Consider the following 18,373-nt stretch of genomic DNA (forward strand, 5'->3'; position numbering starts at 1 on the left):
TATAAAAATTACGGTGGTCTTGCACTACCATCTTATCAGCGTGAACTTGTAAACCTTGTAAATCTTGTAACCTTTGGCTTATAAATCTTGTATGTTTTTTTTTAGTCCTGGGTATGACTCTAAACTGCAACTGGCGATGAGGCTCTGATTGGGGACTTCCAGAGCTTTGGGGAAAGTGGAGTTACCCCTTAGTCATTCATTGCTCCCAGGGCCGCTCTGACCTGGAACGGTAGCACCTGCAAGGGTTCCTGCTCAGGATATGAGCCAAGGCTAACGGCAGATCCAGCAGGTTCAGTAACTGAACTTATGACGGAGAAGGCGGATGAGCCAGGACCTCAAATGTTAATGGCTATAGTACAGGCAGATGAACATTTGGGAAGAGAAATGGCAATTTCTTCAGTTCGCCCAACGGTGGGCAATAGCAAACCACCATTGCTGGATACTCAGTTTCCTAGAATCTATTTGCTAAGAAAACCATGGTTAAACTCACAATATGTATCACACAACAACAGCGTCAAGAGGATCTTCAAGACAATTCTGAAGATGCCTCGCTCAGTAGGGTTGATTCTGGGCAGCAGGGGATCCCCAACCGTCATCAAGCTACTGCTCATAAAATTCAGGTAACACAAAAGAAAATTATTGCCACTTGGAATGTAAGAACCCTACATCAAGCAGGAAGATTGAACAATGTGATAAATGAAATGGAAAGACTAAAGATTAACATCGTGGGAATTAGCGAAGTTCATTGGATAGGTGCTGGAACATGTCAGAATAGAAAAAAAAACACTAACTTATTCTTATGGAACATCCCATACTAATGGAGTAGGAATTCTTATGGATGAAAATATGGCAAAAAGTGTTTTAGGACATTGGGCAATATCAAAAAGAGTGCTCCTTGTTAGATTCAGAGGACAACCATTTGATTTAGCAATTATACAGGTATATGCACCAACAACAGATGGAACAAATGAGGATATAGATAAAGAGCTTGAACAAGCAAAGAGTGGATGCAAATCTCAAGATATTGTTATTGTCATGGGAGATCTAGATGCTAAAGTAGGACAAGGTACTGATGGAAATACCATAAGAAAATTTGAAAATTTGGAAATGAAAGAGGTGAGAAATGGGTAGAATGGTGCAAGATGACAAGATGAATAATCAGGTCATTATGAATACCCACTTTAAAAACCATCCAAGACACTTGTGGACCTGGAAAAGGGGGCGGGAACGTCGACTCAGAGAGGCCTGCGTCGGGCATTTTCATGCCTTACAAGGCGCAGATTGGAAATCTGTGTGGGGCGCCACTCCTCGCACAGACACAAGAGCACTGTGTGGTTAAGTACCTTGCTCAAGGACACAAACACGCTTCCACAGTTGAGGCTCGAACACTAGACGAACACCTTAACCACTTGGCCACATGTCCATGTGGACCTGGAAAAGTCCAGGTGATAACACTAGCAATCAAATTGACTTTATTACTATAAACCAAAGATTTAGAAACTCAGTGACTCAGTGCAAAACATATCCAGGTACAGACTGTAATAGTGACCATAACCCATAAGTATGTCATGTAAAAATAAAACTTAAAAAACTAAAGAAGCAAAAACCTGAACAATCCCTTGACTACTTGCAATTAATTAAAGAAGAAAACTTAAGACAAAAATTTACAATTGAAGTAAGGAATAGATTTCAAAGTCTAGAAATAGAATCTGTTGAAGATGATAGCAATCATGTAGAAATGAAATTTAACTCTGTAAAGGATGCCTTGGTAGAATCAGCAAAGTCAGTGATTCCTAAAAAAGAAAAAAAGCACAAAGAATAAATGGATGACAGATGAAATCAAAAATCTAATGGACAAAATGAGACAGAAGAAAGCAAATCCTATAGAATATAAATCCTTAGATAAAAAAGTTAAAAGCTTATGTCAAAAAGCCAAAGAAGGATGGTTAAACCAGGAATGTGAACAAATAGAAAGAATCCCTATTATCGATCCAAAAAGGTTACATCAACAAATCAAGAATATCACTGGTAAAAAGCTCCTCTGTTCTTCAGGTGGATGTTTGAAAGCAAAGGACGGTACCATTATCATGGAAAAAGATGAGATTATGAACAGACGGACTGAGTATATTCAGGAATTGTTTGAAGATGATCGAGGCGAAAAACCAGAAATTTAAAAAAACATTGAAGGTATTTTAAAATCTGAAGTTCGTAATGCAATAAATAAGATGAAGAAAGGAAAGGCAGCAGGTCCTGATGAATTAGTAACAGAACAAATTATCGCCCTTGAAGATTATGGAATTGAAAAACTTACTGATTTAATCAATGACATTTATGAGACTGGAATAATACCAGAAGAGATGAAAAAAATCAGTATTTATCACTCTTCCTAAGAAACCTAGAGCAATAGAATGTGAATTACATAGGACCATAAGTTTAGTGAGTCATATCACCAAGATACTACTAAGAATTTTGATGACAAGAGCTAAAAGTAAGATACAAGCTGAAACAGGTAAAGAACAATGTGGTTTTGTGAAAGACAAAGGTACAAGAAATGCAATATTGATGTTAAGTATACTATCAGAACAAGCTATTCAAATGCAAAAAGATTTGCTTATTTGTTTCATTGACTACACAAAAGCATTTGATAAAGTGAAGCACAACAAGTTATTTGAAATATTACAGAAAACTCTAGATCTAGATTCGAAAGTCCTCCACCTAATCAGAAATCTGTACTGGGAACAAACTGCCGCTGTAAGAATAGATGGAGAAGTGAGTCAGTTTACAAAAATCAAGAGAGGTGTTAGACAAGGGTGTGTTTTCTCCCTTGATTTGTTTAATGTGTACAGTGAAACAATATTACAAAAAATAAGCGACATCTTGGGAATCAAAGTTGGCGGTGAAAACATCAGTAATTTCAGATATGCAGATAATACTGTGTTAATTGCAAGTACAGAGGAAGAACTACAAAACTTAATTGATATAATTGTTGAAGAAAGTGCAAAAATGGGTGACATCAGATGGCAGGTGTGACTTGGACATCAAAAGAAGAATAGGGATGACAAAAGACACCTTTACGAGAATGAAGAGTATACTGACCAATACTAAACTAGGCATGACAACCTGCCTCAGAGTACTGAAATGTTACGTTTATCCAGTTTTGTTATATGGCTCAGAATGTTGGACAATATCTAGTAACATGAGGAAATGAATTGAAGCAGCAGAGATGTGGTTTTTGAGGAGGATGCAAAGAATATCATGGATGAAATGAATATCTAACGAAGATGTCATGAACAGAGCAAACACAAAAAGAGAAATAATGTATGAGATCATGAAAAGACAAATGATGATGGAGACAGCAGCCAGAGAACTGGAAATGAATCCCAATGAATTGATCCACTTGACCCGAAACAGGAGAGTGTGGGCCATGGCAGTCAAAGCTCAAACTGGGCATGGCACCTGATGATGATGATGCCTTTTTGTAAGGTAACTTTTTTTTTCTATTCTTTATTAATTCTCTTCTAATATTTGTATATCTGTGCACTTGTAATGTTACTGTGACACTGTAATTTCCTTTGGGATTAATAAAGTATCCCTAATCAGTACCTATATATCCAGTTCCTTAGAATACCTTCCAGTAACTTCCCACTATTGATGTTGGGCTCACCAGTCTATAATTGGCAGGTTTATTCTTAGAGCCTTTCTGAAACAACGGAACAATGTTAGCTATCCTCGAATCCTCTGGCATCTTACCCGTGGCTAAGGAGGTTATAAGTATCTCTGCTAGGATCCCTGCAATTTCTGCATAGCCTCCCACATGGTCCGACGGAACACGTTGTCACGCCCCGAGGATTTATTCACCCTAATTTGCCTCAAGACAGCACACAGCTGTAATCTGGACAGGATCCATGACCTCGCTGCTGCATTACCTCGCATCTGCTGACTCTGCCTCCCTCTTCTGAGTAAATACCAATGCAAAAAAATCCATTTAACTCTCCCCTATCTCTTTCGTTCCATGCATATATTACCATTCTGATCTTCCAGAGGACCAATGTTATCCCTTGCTATCCTTTTGCTCTTAATATATCTGTAGAAGCCCTTAGGATTGAACACCGCCATGACATTTTCCCTGACTTGTAGTGCCGCACCTCCCCCTTTAATCCCTCCAGCTCTGTGACGTCTAAAACAATGGAACCTCAGAACACAACTTCCAGTCCTGCCCCCTCCTGCAACCAAATCTCACTAATACTACATCATCATAATTCCACTTGCTGATCCATGCTCTAAGCTTGTCCTCCTTTCCTACAATACTCCTTGCAATGAAATATATGCAGCTCAGAATATTAGTCCCCCAGTGCTCGCCCTTTTGATTCATGACTTCGTCGGTAGGCTAAACATCTTTCTCCACAGCCACGCCACTATCTGTTCTTGCTCTCCAGTTCTCAACCCCCTGCAACTCTAGTTTAAATCACTCTCCTCCTCCCCCCGCAACATGTGGATCATGACCTCTGACTGCCCACCCTCCCAGTTAAGAATGCTGTGGAGTCGATCCAAGATGTCCCTGACTCTGGAACCTGGGAGGCAAAAGACCATCCAGGAATCTCGTTCTCATCCGCAGAACCTCCTTTCTGTCAGCCTAGCCAATAAAGCTCACCTCTTCTCCCCCTTGCCTTCTGTAGCACAAACCCAGACTCAGTGCCAGAGACCTGACTGCTGTGGCTTTTCTCTGCTGGGCCAACCACCCCAATGGTATCCAAAACTTGTTGTTGAGGGAACGTCCACAGGGCTACTCTGCACTGGCTGTCTATTCCTGACAGTCACCCAAGGTGTTTCCTGCCCCTTGCATGCAACTACTTCCCTGTTTGTCCTGTGTATCAATTCCTCACCTCCCAAATGATCTGGAGCTCATGCAGTTACAGCTCCAACTCCTTAACATCGTCTGCAGCACAAGAGGATGCACTTCTCGTGGGTGTGGTCATCTGAGACTCCCTGCCTTCCCACATCCCACAAGAGCATTCCAGTATCCTGTCTAGCATCCCCACTGCTTTAAATGTGCAATAAGAAAGAAATAAACAATAAATAACAAAAAAAAAATCTTAAGTCTTGATGAGCCAAAGCCTCAACTCTCCACTCCAATACTGGCCCGCTCAAACAATGGCCGATCCACTTAAATCTAAATTCTTTTTATTGGTGCTTGCCAAGTGCCTAATTATATACAATCTAATGTCCCCTTGGGAACTGAGGTTCACAAGAAGTGCCAACTGCCCCCAGTCGCTTCTTTTAAACTCTACCCCTTCGGTGTCTCCTCCGGATTGTGGCATGCAAAATATACAAGTCCTATGCTAGATTGACTGTCCAAAATTATTCACCTCACTCCGGTCTGTATAGAAATCCACCTGGCATACTCAGCCCACTTCCCCAACTAATAAAGCTCCCCCTGTAATTTTTAGCAATCTCCTTCACTTTCAACAGTACCTCCTAATTTTGTGTCTGCTGCAAATTTACTGATTTTCTTCTGTGCATTTGCAACCATATCATTTATATAAATAAAAAATAAGAATGATCCTAACATAGCACTAGTCATTGGCCTCCACGCCGAGAAACAACTTTCAACCACTACCCTTTGCTTCCTACCTCCGAGCCTCAATTTTGAATCCACCTATTCTCTCACATACCCATCAATTTACCCTAGTTTCTATCAAGCATAAAGAAAAGCCACATGTCTTTGGGATGTGGGAAGGAACCTGAGAGAAAGTTAAGCAGAATGTTGGAAATTTTATACAGACACCAGTAAATGGGATTATTGTGAGTAGGTACCAGGGATAGCGTGGATCTGGTGGGCTGAACAGCCCATTTCTATGTGTTGCTTCTCACTGCAGTTCTTTCCAAAACATTGAAAACATCATACGCTCTATTTCAATGGTGTTTGAAACCCATCAGTCTCAGTACTTGCTTAAGACTGATAATTTGTAAAAACCCTGTTTCCAATGCTATCCGTTTGCTTGTCGTTCAGCTATGCCTGCATTAAACATTTCTCTGAACTCAGCTTGCTGGCAGCAACTTTGCTATTTATTTAAAAGAAAGGACTTGGATGGCCTCAGCCTGCCCCCAATGTCCTTCAGAGCGAATGAATTACTTTGGAATGTTGTCAGTGTCGTCAAGTGAGCAAGTACGGTGGCCAATTTATGCTGCAAGGGAAGAGAGATGAATGGTAAATTAAATTGTTTTGTAAGAGCATTCAAGGGGAAAATGTTTATCAGGCCACTGGGAGAATACCCCCATTCTGTTGCGAATCATTCCATGGGAACTTGTATGGCCCCTGAGATAGACCAAGCTCTAAATGGTAATAGCAGCAATCGCCTGTTCTGTGTTGACAACTCAAACAAGGTCATATACTCACATCCTGGAAGGGGGCTCAGCCCTTTCTCATCAGTGAGGAGCTACAGGAGCCTGAGGACTTGCACTCAAGTGCTTCTTTCCCTCTGCTAGATTTCTGAATGGCTCTTGAACTCATCATTGCTTTTCCTCTTTTACCTGTTCCACCTTTCCTTCTACCTGGTAGCAATTTTTATGTCTTAGTCACCAAACAATAAATTTCACAACATGTCAGTAATAACAAGTCTGATTCTGGCTCCCTTTCAGCTCCCAGGTGGGGGAATGGTTCTACCGAACAAACCAAATGAAAAGGGATCAAGAGGAACATGTTACAACATGGCAGATGAAGGTACATGTAAACTGACTTCTGACAAAACTTAGCTTAACTGGGATGGTACGTACCCATGGGGTATGTGCTTACTGGAGCCTTAGTTCAGTAAGTGACTCAAATCGCCCTCTGCTGCTGTTCCATTTCAAGCATCGGGTATCGAGGGTACACAAAAGGCTGCTTCTGCTGTATCAGATAATGATGACAAACGAGGGGTTTTCTAGCACAGAGCACAGCAGAACTCTGTATAGCACATGGAGATCCTTGGTGACGCTGGACTTGCAGATTTACTGGACTGTTGGATACCATTTCAACTCAGTTTTTTAAGCAGTCTGCAGTAACGCTCCAGAAAATCCAGTAGGTTTAGAGGAAAACCAGCCGATGTAACCAAGAGAGATTAAAGGAAATGCGTGAGCCAGGGTCCCAGCGAGGGTGGCGGGCATCGTGGGCACCAGGGTCCCAGCAATATGATGGAGGGTGGCGGGCATTGCGGGTGCCAGGGTCCCAGCGAGGGTGGCGGGCATCGTGGGTGCCAGGGTCCCAGGAAGATGATGGAGAACGCAGAAATAAGGGCAATGGTGAGTGGCAGAGGACCAAGGGAAATGTCATTTGATGCCTAACCATAGATATCCCAAAGGTTGGACTGTGAAGTACCGAGTTCTCCAGTAGATTGATTAATCTACCTATAGCTTAAAATCAATATCCTTTACTATAGTAGAATCATACCGTAGAATTGTAATGGTACAGAAGGGGACCATTTTGCCTATCAACTCTGTGATAGTTCCCAGCTGAGCCATCTGTCCAGTCTCATTCCCTCCCACCCTTTCCCCAAAGCTCTGCCCATTATTTCCCCTCAAGAATCTATCCAATTCTTTCAGAAGTTCTGATTATGCTCCATCAATCTTATTTGAAGCGAAGGTTAGGATTTAATGACACTGCAAAATGGGAATCTAATGGCAAAGGTGAAATGAAATCATTAAACGATCTGAATTAGGAAAAAATGATCATATCCATGATATTTCAGGTATCGTGGTCCTCTTAACTTTCTGCATTAGAAGTGTCTTTGGCACTTTAAATTCCATTCCAAGGACCTGAGTGTTACTAATCTAGACCTACTCACTAGTGCAGTGTCAGAGCAGTGTGCCATTAGTTTTCAGATGAGGATTAAAGCTAGATACTTTCTCCTCTTTGTAATGGATGAGAAAGATACTTAAGAAAGTACTCTGAAAGCGTGGGTTTCCCCTGCGTGCTCCAGTTTCTCCCACATCCCAAATCCGGGTTAGGGTTATTGAGTTGTGGGCAAGCTACACTGTGCTGGAAACATGGCGACGCTAAAAGGCTGCCCCTGGCACATCCTCAGACTGTGCTGGTTAAAAACACCAGTAACACATTTCACTGCATTTTCAGCACAGAGTAGATGGCCGAAGGGCCTATTTCTGTGTTTTAATGTTCTATCACTCTAATGCAGGTGGGTTCTGCCAGGTGTCCTAGAAATATTAACACACGAGATTCTGCAGATGCACGAAATCTTGAACAACACATACACACGTGCGATGCTGAGGAACTCAGCAACTCAAACTGCAGCAATGGAGAGGAATAAACCATTTATCTCCCTCCAGCAATCCTGCCTGACTTGCTAAGTTCCCCCAGCATTTTGTGTGTGTTGTATGTAGATTCAATGCCAGTACATTATCACAAAAATGAGCACTGTACTTCAGAATAATTTATCGGTTATAAAATGCCTAATAGGTTCTGAAAGAATGTGAAAAGCCCTACATAAAAATATTATTTCTGCTATCTCATTATTCTTGACATGTTATAATCATGAGGGCAGAAGAAAATTAGAGAGAGAGCGAGACAGACAGAGACACAGAGCGAGAGAGAGACAGAGACACACGGACACAGTGAGAGAGACACACACCCACACACATAGTGAGAGAGAGAGAGAGAAAAAGGCAGAATGTGAGAGAGAGAGAGACAGAGTGCGAGAGAGAGAGTGTGATCAGACATAATAGGAAGTAGACAGGAATCACAATTGCAGAACTCTGAGCTGCGGAGGAATCTAAGCAACCTGATAAATGATTTGCATAATTAATAGTATTAAGAAGCAGAAAACTAGCAACATGTTATCATGGATTTCTTGAGGAACTAAGTACAAAAATGAAGATGGTATCATTCAGTTACATAGGCCATGTGGTGACATCACGTAAATAACTGAGTAGAGTATTGGTCTCCAAATGCTTTGGATAAAGTTCATGAAAGGTTTATTGGACTTTTCATGGAGTGGGCAGGTCGTCCTATGAAAAAGGGTTGAACAGGCTAGCTTTGTATCTACTGGAGATTAGAAGTGTGGGGTTAGGATGGAAACATTTAACATCCTGAAGAGTCTTTACTAATTAAAATGGAGAATGAACATCTATACACAGGAGGTTATTGTTTAAAAATAAGGGGGCACATTTAAGGCAGAGGTGAGGGAACATTTTTCTCTAAGAATTTTGACTTTGGCATGTTGGTGTTCCTAGGAAGACTGGAAAAACTTAGCAGGATGGGCAGCAATCTGTGGAAAGAGACTCAGAGTTAACATTTCAGTTTGATGATTGAGGAAAAATGGAGGAAAGAATTTTTTTGGGTAGTCAAGGCAGGATACAACAAAGAGAAGGCATGTGTTAGGGTGGACAGCAATGAGATTAAATGATGAAAAATTACCACTTTTCACTGTTCTGTCCTTCATCTTATCGCAGATACTCCCTTTTGCTCTCTGTGAAGCTGCTTTCCTCTGCACTGTTACCTCAACCTTTCCCAGTCCTGATCACAATAAACATTAAATTCCTCCGTGGACGCCGACTTACCTGCCGAGTATTTCAGACGTCCCACATCTACTGCATTGTTGCTTTTTAAATAGTATCGTGTACAGATAAAGCAGCAATGAATATTTAGAAGGTGAAATTTACCAGTGGGTAAATTTCCTCTCTTACTCTCTCAGTAGATAATGTGATTTGACATGTCTTTGCAGATGAATCGGAATTTCAAAGTTGTTGTGCTGAAGCTCAAGGGCATGTGAATGAACGATGTAGGCACTGCTTTTCACTTCTCCCTATCCGTTTGGTCTTTCCATGGCATGAACTCCATGCTCACAAGAGCAGAGTCAACTTGTGATCCTTTAGCTCCTCGGTTACCTGAAAGAACCCTCAACAGGCTTGGTGTTAACCATTTCCTCGATGGTCAATCATTAAACTTGTTCAGAGTAACACACACAAAATGAAGATGATGAAAGGTCTCGGCCTGAAGGGTTGACTATTTATTCCTCTCCATAGACGCTGCCTGACCTGCTGAGTTCCTCCAGCATCTTGTGTGTGTTACTCTGGATTTCCAGCATCTGCAGAATCTCTTGTGCTTATTACAGTGGTTCACTTTTCTTTTTACCAGCATGCCACTGATAGGTCATTAAGTTCAACAGCGCAGAAAGGGGCCTCTGGACTGACCACGTGCACAAGAATATTTTTTTGTCCAGATACACAAATCCTATCTGCCCACGTTAGAGAGGTACTCTTCTATCCCCTGCCTATCTCTGTCTGCTTAAACAGCTCTTAGGGTTGTTAACACAACCGACACATTCCACTGTATGTTTTGATGTACACATGATAAAATAAACTTGAATCTTAAATGTAGTATCTACTTCTATTTGCATTCACCGCGCTTTCTAAATATCAACCACTTTCTGTTATTTAAAAAAACACCTCAGATTCCTTTTGAAACTCCTTCCTGATATCTTAAACCTAAAAGTTATCTTGTTCTTCACACTCTTACATTGGAAAACTTACTTGACTATCTATCCTGCCTATGCAAAACATATTTATACATGATTCCATCAAGTCACCCCTCAGCCCCCTTTTGTTCCCATAACTCAAGTCCTCCAACCCAGACATCATCCTGGCTCATCTCCTCTGCAACCCCTCCAGTGTAATCACATTCTTTCTATTTTTGTGGCAACCAGGACTTCACTCAATTTTCCCAAGTGCAGCCTAGCCAATGGTTTGTAAAGTACAGCTGCAGTTAAATTTTGTTGCTTAACAGGATTGCTTGTGGGGCATTTTGGCCCCTTCAGTGTATGTGGAATAACACCCAGACCAGAGTGAGGAAAAGTGGCAGATTTACCCCTCAAAGGAGAATAGAAAATCAAATGGGTTTTAATGATGGTCTTGTCGAATTATGACCTCAGAAATACTTAATAGTTTTTTTTATTAACACAATTTAAATTAAACATCTCTCTGGAGGGGCTTGAATTTATGTCTCTGAATTAATAGTCTGCTATCCTTAAATACCCAATACATCAAATACTTTCAAATTTATCTGTATAGAAAAGTATAGCCATTAACTCATGCAGCATCAAAATTCCCACATGACAAGCCTTTCCCAGTGCAGAAAGCAATGAAAAGTTTTGCTAACTGTTGCTTCCTCAATGAACTACATAGTTTGTCTTTGACACTATGGAGGCCATCTTGTGAAAACCCAGAACACATAACAAGATAGGCAACCTTTGATTTGTTGTCTTTGGTTGCAGATGCAATATTGGATGGTGCATCAGGGGAGCTGCCTGCTCTGACAATGCAGCTTTGTACAGGATGACGAGATGATGTTGTGAGGCATAGAGCAGGGTTCAATCCCACTAATGGAGCCAAACTGACGAAGTGTATTAATGATAATGGTTGATGCACTTCCAGGAATTCTATCATTCCTACCTTACTAAAAGGAATACATTCTGAGGTACAGTTGGTCGCAGTGGCATTTGATGACCATAAGCCAGAATTCCAGTTCTTAGTGCAGGTCAGATCATTCTTGCAAGCTTTGTACCTGGAGGAGGAGAGGACAACTGCTTTAGTAGGGAGATCTGAACTGTACATAAAATTCTACATGTGGTCTTGCTAATGCCCTATATGTTTAGAAAAGCTATCACTATTCTTGTACTCAAATCTTCTGGTAATAAAGGCCAACATAATGCTGGGTTTGCACTACCTGCATATTAAGTTTCAGTGATAGGTATTGTTACGTATTACGTAACTGGGTTGCCAAACCAGCAGAAATGGACCACTTAGTTGGAGTCTGGATTACTGGAACTAAGAAAGTTTTATTAAAGAAATAAGTAACACAGTACTCTAATCAAAAGGATATAAATGCAACAGTTTAGCAATGATAAAACACACATGTACACAGAACTAGGATAACAGGATCAATCAAGCTCTATCACAGTCTAGGGGTAAATGATCAGTTTCAAGTGACGCAAAGTTCAGTTCAGTTCGCAGTAATCGCTGTTGTGCCATTGAGGCGGGGAGAAGAGAGAGAGCGAAAGCGAATGAATATTCAAAACGGATTCCAAACAGACCTTCGATATTCCTCGCAGTTAGCTTTCGGGCGAGCCCTTTGTAATGTCTTCTGAGGTCACCGACTGTGACCCCTCCATTCCAGATACGATTGTTCTTCTGCGGTGAACCCGGCACCCAGACAAGGGCGGACACACACACCAGGTTCCCGCCCGACCGTATCTTTCCACCCTGTGCGTCTATGGCTGGTCCCGTGACTAGACCTCCAAAACTCCTACCAACTTGTGGGGGCACACCACTTCCAAGGTCTCGTTACTTCGTGGTGTCGTGTGTCTGTTGCCTTAGCGAACCTGTCCCTTTTTATCCCCCTGCTGGGGTATTGCCTGTCCATCAAACTTCAAACAGTTCAGAGTTCAAAGCCACCGGTCTCTGACAATACTCGGAACTGTGTCCCCTTTTCATTAATCCCTCTTGTCTCTCATTAGCATTTCTGAATGTTTCCCCATTGTTCTCTTATCGGCATCAATCTTTTGATAATTTGGTCTGTCATCACAGTATACAAAGAAAACAGATCCCTCTAAACACTAGTGCCTTTCAATCTCTGGATTTTCACTTTTTCAATCAAAATGGATGACCTTACATTTTTCAACGATATTCCACCTATCATGTCCTTGCCCATTCACTGTAGCCTTACCATGAGCGACATTCCTGCAACATTATTTTAAAACGAGTTAAACAATATCACAAGTACTGGCCAGTGACTCAGGTGCGATCTAGTGGGTCTGATTTTACAAGAATGCTTTTTCTGGTGGATGCTCTCTGGTCAATGAATTTATTTGCCCATCCTGGACACAAGTGGGTAGCTCAGATCCATCTACCCTGCTGAACCCTTCCCAAATGGCCTTTAGATTTTGTGTTGGAAAGCCCCTTGACTTTTGGAAGCACATTGGTCAAGATGGGCTTTACTTCACCCATCGGTGAATTTTAAGCCAACTGGCAAAAATGAAATAAGTGAAAATGCAAAAATTACAATAATCTGGAATGCGTCACCTGAAGGAGCAGCAAGAGAATCTTCAGCAGTAACTTTGAAGAGGTAATTAGATGGATATCATTAAATGATCATCATCATCCCCACAATTAAGGACATCTTTCAAAGGCATGACCTCCCAACGGCTGCATCCATCATTAAGGACCTCCACCACCCCCAATATGCCCTCTTCTCATTACTGCCATCAGACTTCTGAATGGTCCATGAAGACTAACTCAGTATTCTTTTTGCACTACTTACTTTTATATATTTTTCTTATTGTAACTTACAGTAATTCATGTACTGCTGCTGCAAAAGGACAAATTTCATGACACATGTCAGTGGAAGTTGGTGAGATTGCAGTGACAGGACAGGATGGAAATGGGCAATTAAATCATTCTTTCAAAGAGCCATCACTGACTGACTGGACCCCGTCTGTGCTGCAACTTGTGCAGGGATAGTGAGATATCAGGCTGAGGACCATTGTGAAAGTCCACCTGGTCTCTGATCGGTTCTCATAAATGTTGAAATTCCGGTCATAAGACATTGGTGATGGACTCAACTTCTCCGTCTCTGAAAAGCTTCACGAGCCTTGATCTACTTACCATTGGCCACAGAAGCCGTGGCAGAGAGGTACGTTCAGAAGGTGATCGGAAAGAGTCCGATTTTCCCAAATTGTGGTGTCCGGGGAGCAGTGGTAGAAACACAACAGCTGCTTGAAGAACTTCTGGCATCTAGAGAGAAGGAAGATCCAGTAACGTAGTGAAGCAACTACCCGGCCCGCTAACAGCAGTTTGCCATGTGCCCTGACATTAATGACAGTGCCCCACCCACCAGTTTCTGCTCTGACTTAATGGAGATGGTTTTATCCTGATAGAGCAACCTCACCTGAAACTTTCCCATTGGCACAATGGATGTGGTGCCTCTGGATCATCAATCTAGAGTCCCAGAGTGCTTATCGAGAAACATCGATTCTTTGCCAGCTGTCACTTTAAATTCAGCTAATCCAGCCGCCCAGACAGACCATGCCATTTAGAAATACTGTACATCATTCAGTAGTAAAAGAAAATGGATCGAGAGACGCAGCAAAGTGATGATGGCGCTAAATGGCAACTCCTTTGCTTGCCTCTTCGGTAACAGCTCTATTTCTATCTTTGATATCTCTTTTTTCTCTCCCTTTTCAAGGTTCTTTTGAAGACCCCGATCTGGAGTTACACTCTGACTTCGGTTCTTTGTGGGAATGGTACCAGCTCTCAGGGCTTCACGACCGGCCGCTTTTTGGTATCCCAAGGATGTGGCCTGGAAGACTAGTGCACCTTCAGGGTGCCGGATTTTCCTGGCTCTGGAGACGGGCTGATTGAAGGCCCGTGCCCCTGACTGAGGTGTTGTAGGAGAACACGGAACATTGGGAGCAGCGGGTTAGCTGCCGTGGGTTGTGTGTCCAGAGACCTGAGCCTTTTTGGGCTGACTCTCTGTCTGGCCTACAGCTCAGAAAAAGCGACGCAACGGACTTTTAATATCATAAACCCCTGAGTTGTTTGTTATGTTTCTCCCCTCGCTGTGAAACGGGAACATCTCTTTTTCCCTTATTAGAGGGAGAGAGAGAGAGACCCGGTATGTCGAATTACCGGGTGATCGAGTAGTCTTTGGGGTACTGCAAGTCTGTGTCTTTATTGATGCTTTGCTGCATGTTTCAGTGCTCGGTGGAGGGTGCAGATGCTTTTTTCCTGGGGGGGGGGAGGGAGGGTCGTTGCTTTGCTGCTGCTTGTGCATGGGAGGGGGGAGTTGAAAGGGCTTTGGGGCTCTAACATTTAACTGTCATTCATTCTTTGGGGCACTCCTCTGTTTTCATGGATGTATGCGAAGAAAAAGAATTTCAGGATGGTTATTGTATATATTTCTCTGACATGAAATGTACCTATTGAAGCCTATTGAAAGCAAATTATTGTGTAGCAACTACAGAGAAAGTGCAGTAAATAAATATTCTGCGAGAGTTCCTCATTAGAATATGAGAGGTCTATTTTAATATGGGACGGGGCGGGGGTGGATCATTGTCAGGTTGTGGAGTGGAGATAGTCTGAATGATTTGGAAAAACCCGGTAAATGGAGCTTAATGTGTGGAAGTGAGGTCATACACTTCAGTACAGGCATTCTGAATGGAGACTGCAAATGAGTAGAGTAGAGTGTGATCTAGGTGCTCTTTTGCATGAACCACAAAATGTCCAGAACTTAGTTAGGAAGACAAATTGCCCGCTGGCCTTTATTGTGCAGGGGTTGGAGTGTAAGAATAGTGGGATTTAATTAAAGCTGTACAAGGTGGTAGTGAAGCCCCATCTGGAATATTGAATTTTCATTCTATTAACCTTCAAAGGAATATTGAAGCACTGGAGGCAGTCCAAACGAGATTCATCAGGCTAATTCAGGGGATGAGAGGGTTGTCCTATTAAGAGGCACTGGACAGTTTGGGTTTGTATTCATTAGCATTTAGATGACCTCATTCAAACATGCAAAATCTTCTAATCACCCCTCATTGACATGACGTTGAGATGTTTTCACTGTTGGGAGACTGACAACCACGGGGTCATAGCTACAAAATAATGGGGTCATAAAGCAGAGGTACATAAAAATTTCTTCTCTGAGAGTGATTCTCTGGAATTCTCTGCCCTGAGGGACGTAGAGGCCAGATCATTGGATATATCTAAGGTAACGGTAGAAAACTCTGAAAGACCGAGGAATATGGAGAACTGGTGCAGAAGAGTTGAGGCCATAATATACATTAATTAGCCCTTTAAATTGCCTGTGGTGTGTAGATGAATGATTCAATCTTGGAAAATTGAGGTTAATGTGGGGAGAATTAAAAGAAATGGGATTAATGTCAGATTAGTGTAAATGAGCACCTTGTAGTCGGTGCAGGCTCAGTGGGCTGAGCCTCCTGGTTCTGTACTGTATCACTTGGAATTTAAGGCAAAGTACCAGAATGCATAGACACTTGTAAACATGAAGTATTCATGGCTTCAGGAGCAGAATTAGTAGAAAAAAATAGTAAGCTGGAATGCTGACATTCATTCTTGCTTTCAGCACAAGAACAGGAGCTGGATCTGTCCATTTCCAAGCAGTTCCACCGTTCAGTGAGATTGTGCCTGGATCTCCATCCTAACTCCCTTCATGTGCCCTGGTTTAGTTTCCTTTACATCCTTTATGTGCCCGGACATCAATATCCTGAAATTTTCAGTTTACACTCCACCTCAGCAGATGTTTGCGAGAAGAGTTCTGGATTTTGACTGCTACTCCTGTGAAGATGTGCTTCTGGACTGCCCCTTGGATCTTACAACATACCATCATGATCTGGGGTCTACCTCATAAGAAATAGTTTTTCACTTTCTATCTTATTTGACCCTTTGATCATTTTAAGTATGAGTCCTAAATTACTTCACATTGAAGGGAACAGAAGCTTAATTGGTACAGCCCGTGCTTGGCCCTTTCAGGCTCGTAAATTAGTGTTGCACCCTTTCAAGAATGAATTAAAGTTCTGTCACTTGGTCCCGGTTCTTCATTATTCTATGATTCTAAATATGATCTAATGTTTTGCAGTAAGATTTACTATGTGAAAGTCCTGTGTATAAAAGGGCAGAAGCTTTTAATTAAAAAATGCATGCCACACAGAATCTGACAGTTGATGAATTGTCAGCCCAAGTTGAAAATGTTCTGAAATTAATCCTACTGCTCTCGACCTGGGTTTACTTTGTAGTGGCGTTCTGTGCAATGGAAAGGGCTCATTCCCCTGGTTAACATTCTTCACCTTAATCAACACAAGAGAAACTCATTAAATCCACCTCAGCCAACTTGTTCACAAGTTCCCTTTGAAGCCATTTCTCTTTTTAAGTGCACTCACTTTGAGCTTAAGGACCCACAACTGTTCCGGGACGCGGTGTCTAGTGAGATATTCATCTTGCCGCTTGTATCCACTGAACAGCAAGCATCTGTAATTCAAACAAACAGTCCACGTTACATGCTGAAAATTCGTCAAGTAGCAATCAGATGTCAAGAACACCAACATCTGATTTGTTGGCCACATTAGTAGAAGAAGCCACACTGTCACTGTTGGGCCCTTCCCAACGGAATCCTTTCTCCCTCCTGAACCTAATGGGATGGAAGACCCCTACAATCCTTCCCACAACTTCTCTGACCTCCTGCCATCAGGCTGAAGGTTCACAGCACGAGAACCAGAACTGCCAGGCCGGCCAACAGCTTCTTCCCCCAGGCTGTTCGACTTCTGGACACCCTGCTGCCAGCCAGCGCAAACGTACTCCCTGTCAGAATGCCCCGTCGCACCCCCACCCACTCCCCAACTCACAGGCACACTCTCATCCTGCACTGGTCACTTGTCATCTTTTATTGCTGCTGTTTCACACATTCATACGACTGCTTGTTTTATTATAAAAATGCCGGTAACATTATAATGTCTTATAGAATCATGCACCTCACACTTTTTATGTCAACCTGTCAATCACCAGGCTATGCCATTCAGGGGCTTGTGCTAATATCATTTTGTGCTGGATCGTAACTATGTCTGTTGTCTGTGTCTATATATACACCTTATGCCCAGAGGAATGACGTTTCATTTAGCTGTATATTTTTGAATGAAAATAAACTTTAGCTCAAATGAAAGAAACAGGAAGCTGAAATTTGGGACACTTTTACCCATCTGGGAGCGTAGGAATAATGATGCAGTTCACTAGTCACGCTGCCCTGATTAAACTCAGACAGTTTAAGATGGATGAACAACAACTAAAGCTCCCACACAGTTCAGCAGAATAAAGCCACTCTGTTTGGTGCCAGAATGGCATGGGAAATGGATCGGTCCCAAACGTCGTTCCTTTGAGTTATGAGGTGATTGGTAGGCGAAGGAAGGGCAAGGCTCACGACAAACAATCTGCTCGGGGGAGAACTCAGTGGTTCAGGCAGAATCGCGTGGGGAAAGGAACCGTCGATGTTTTGGGTCAAAACCCTGCATTAGGCCCCGATGAAGGTTTTCAACCTGAAACTTCGACAACACCTGTCTATCCCCCCCTCCGCCCCCAGCCCGTAGATGCTGGTTGACACGTTGCGATCCTCCAGCATCTGCAGTCCCTTGTCTGCTGTCCGCAGGTTTTATGGCAAACAGGAAATGGGGAAAGGATGCTTAAGCATAGTGCGTACAATGTCTTTATAGGCATGAGTAAGGGGAAGGTCGGGCTCAAACACAGGTCCCAAGGGCAGATGTTGGGTTACTCTTCAGTTTCTGGAATGAACACCTATTTCTACAGAAGAGCTTGCAATTTTTAGCAA

General features: G+C 42.3%; 1 protein-coding gene across 1 annotated transcript in view; it reads right to left on the reverse strand.

Moving 5' to 3' along the window:
• Window positions 1-18,373, reverse strand: part of rtbdn (retbindin) — a 78,115-nt gene that overhangs the window by 15,454 nt on the left and 44,288 nt on the right. Inside the window, exons 3-5 of the mRNA XM_063035934.1 lie at window positions 16,938-17,025; window positions 13,651-13,779; window positions 11,440-11,551 (exon numbers count right to left, since the gene is read on the reverse strand). Of these exons, the coding sequence (XP_062892004.1) occupies window positions 11,440-11,551; window positions 13,651-13,779; window positions 16,938-17,025 (329 nt within the window). The remainder of the gene's footprint in view (window positions 1-11,439; window positions 11,552-13,650; window positions 13,780-16,937; window positions 17,026-18,373) is intronic.

Source organism: Mobula hypostoma, chromosome 29, assembly GCF_963921235.1.
Source record: "Mobula hypostoma chromosome 29, sMobHyp1.1, whole genome shotgun sequence".
Lineage (NCBI taxonomy): Eukaryota > Metazoa > Chordata > Chondrichthyes > Myliobatiformes > Myliobatidae > Mobula > Mobula hypostoma.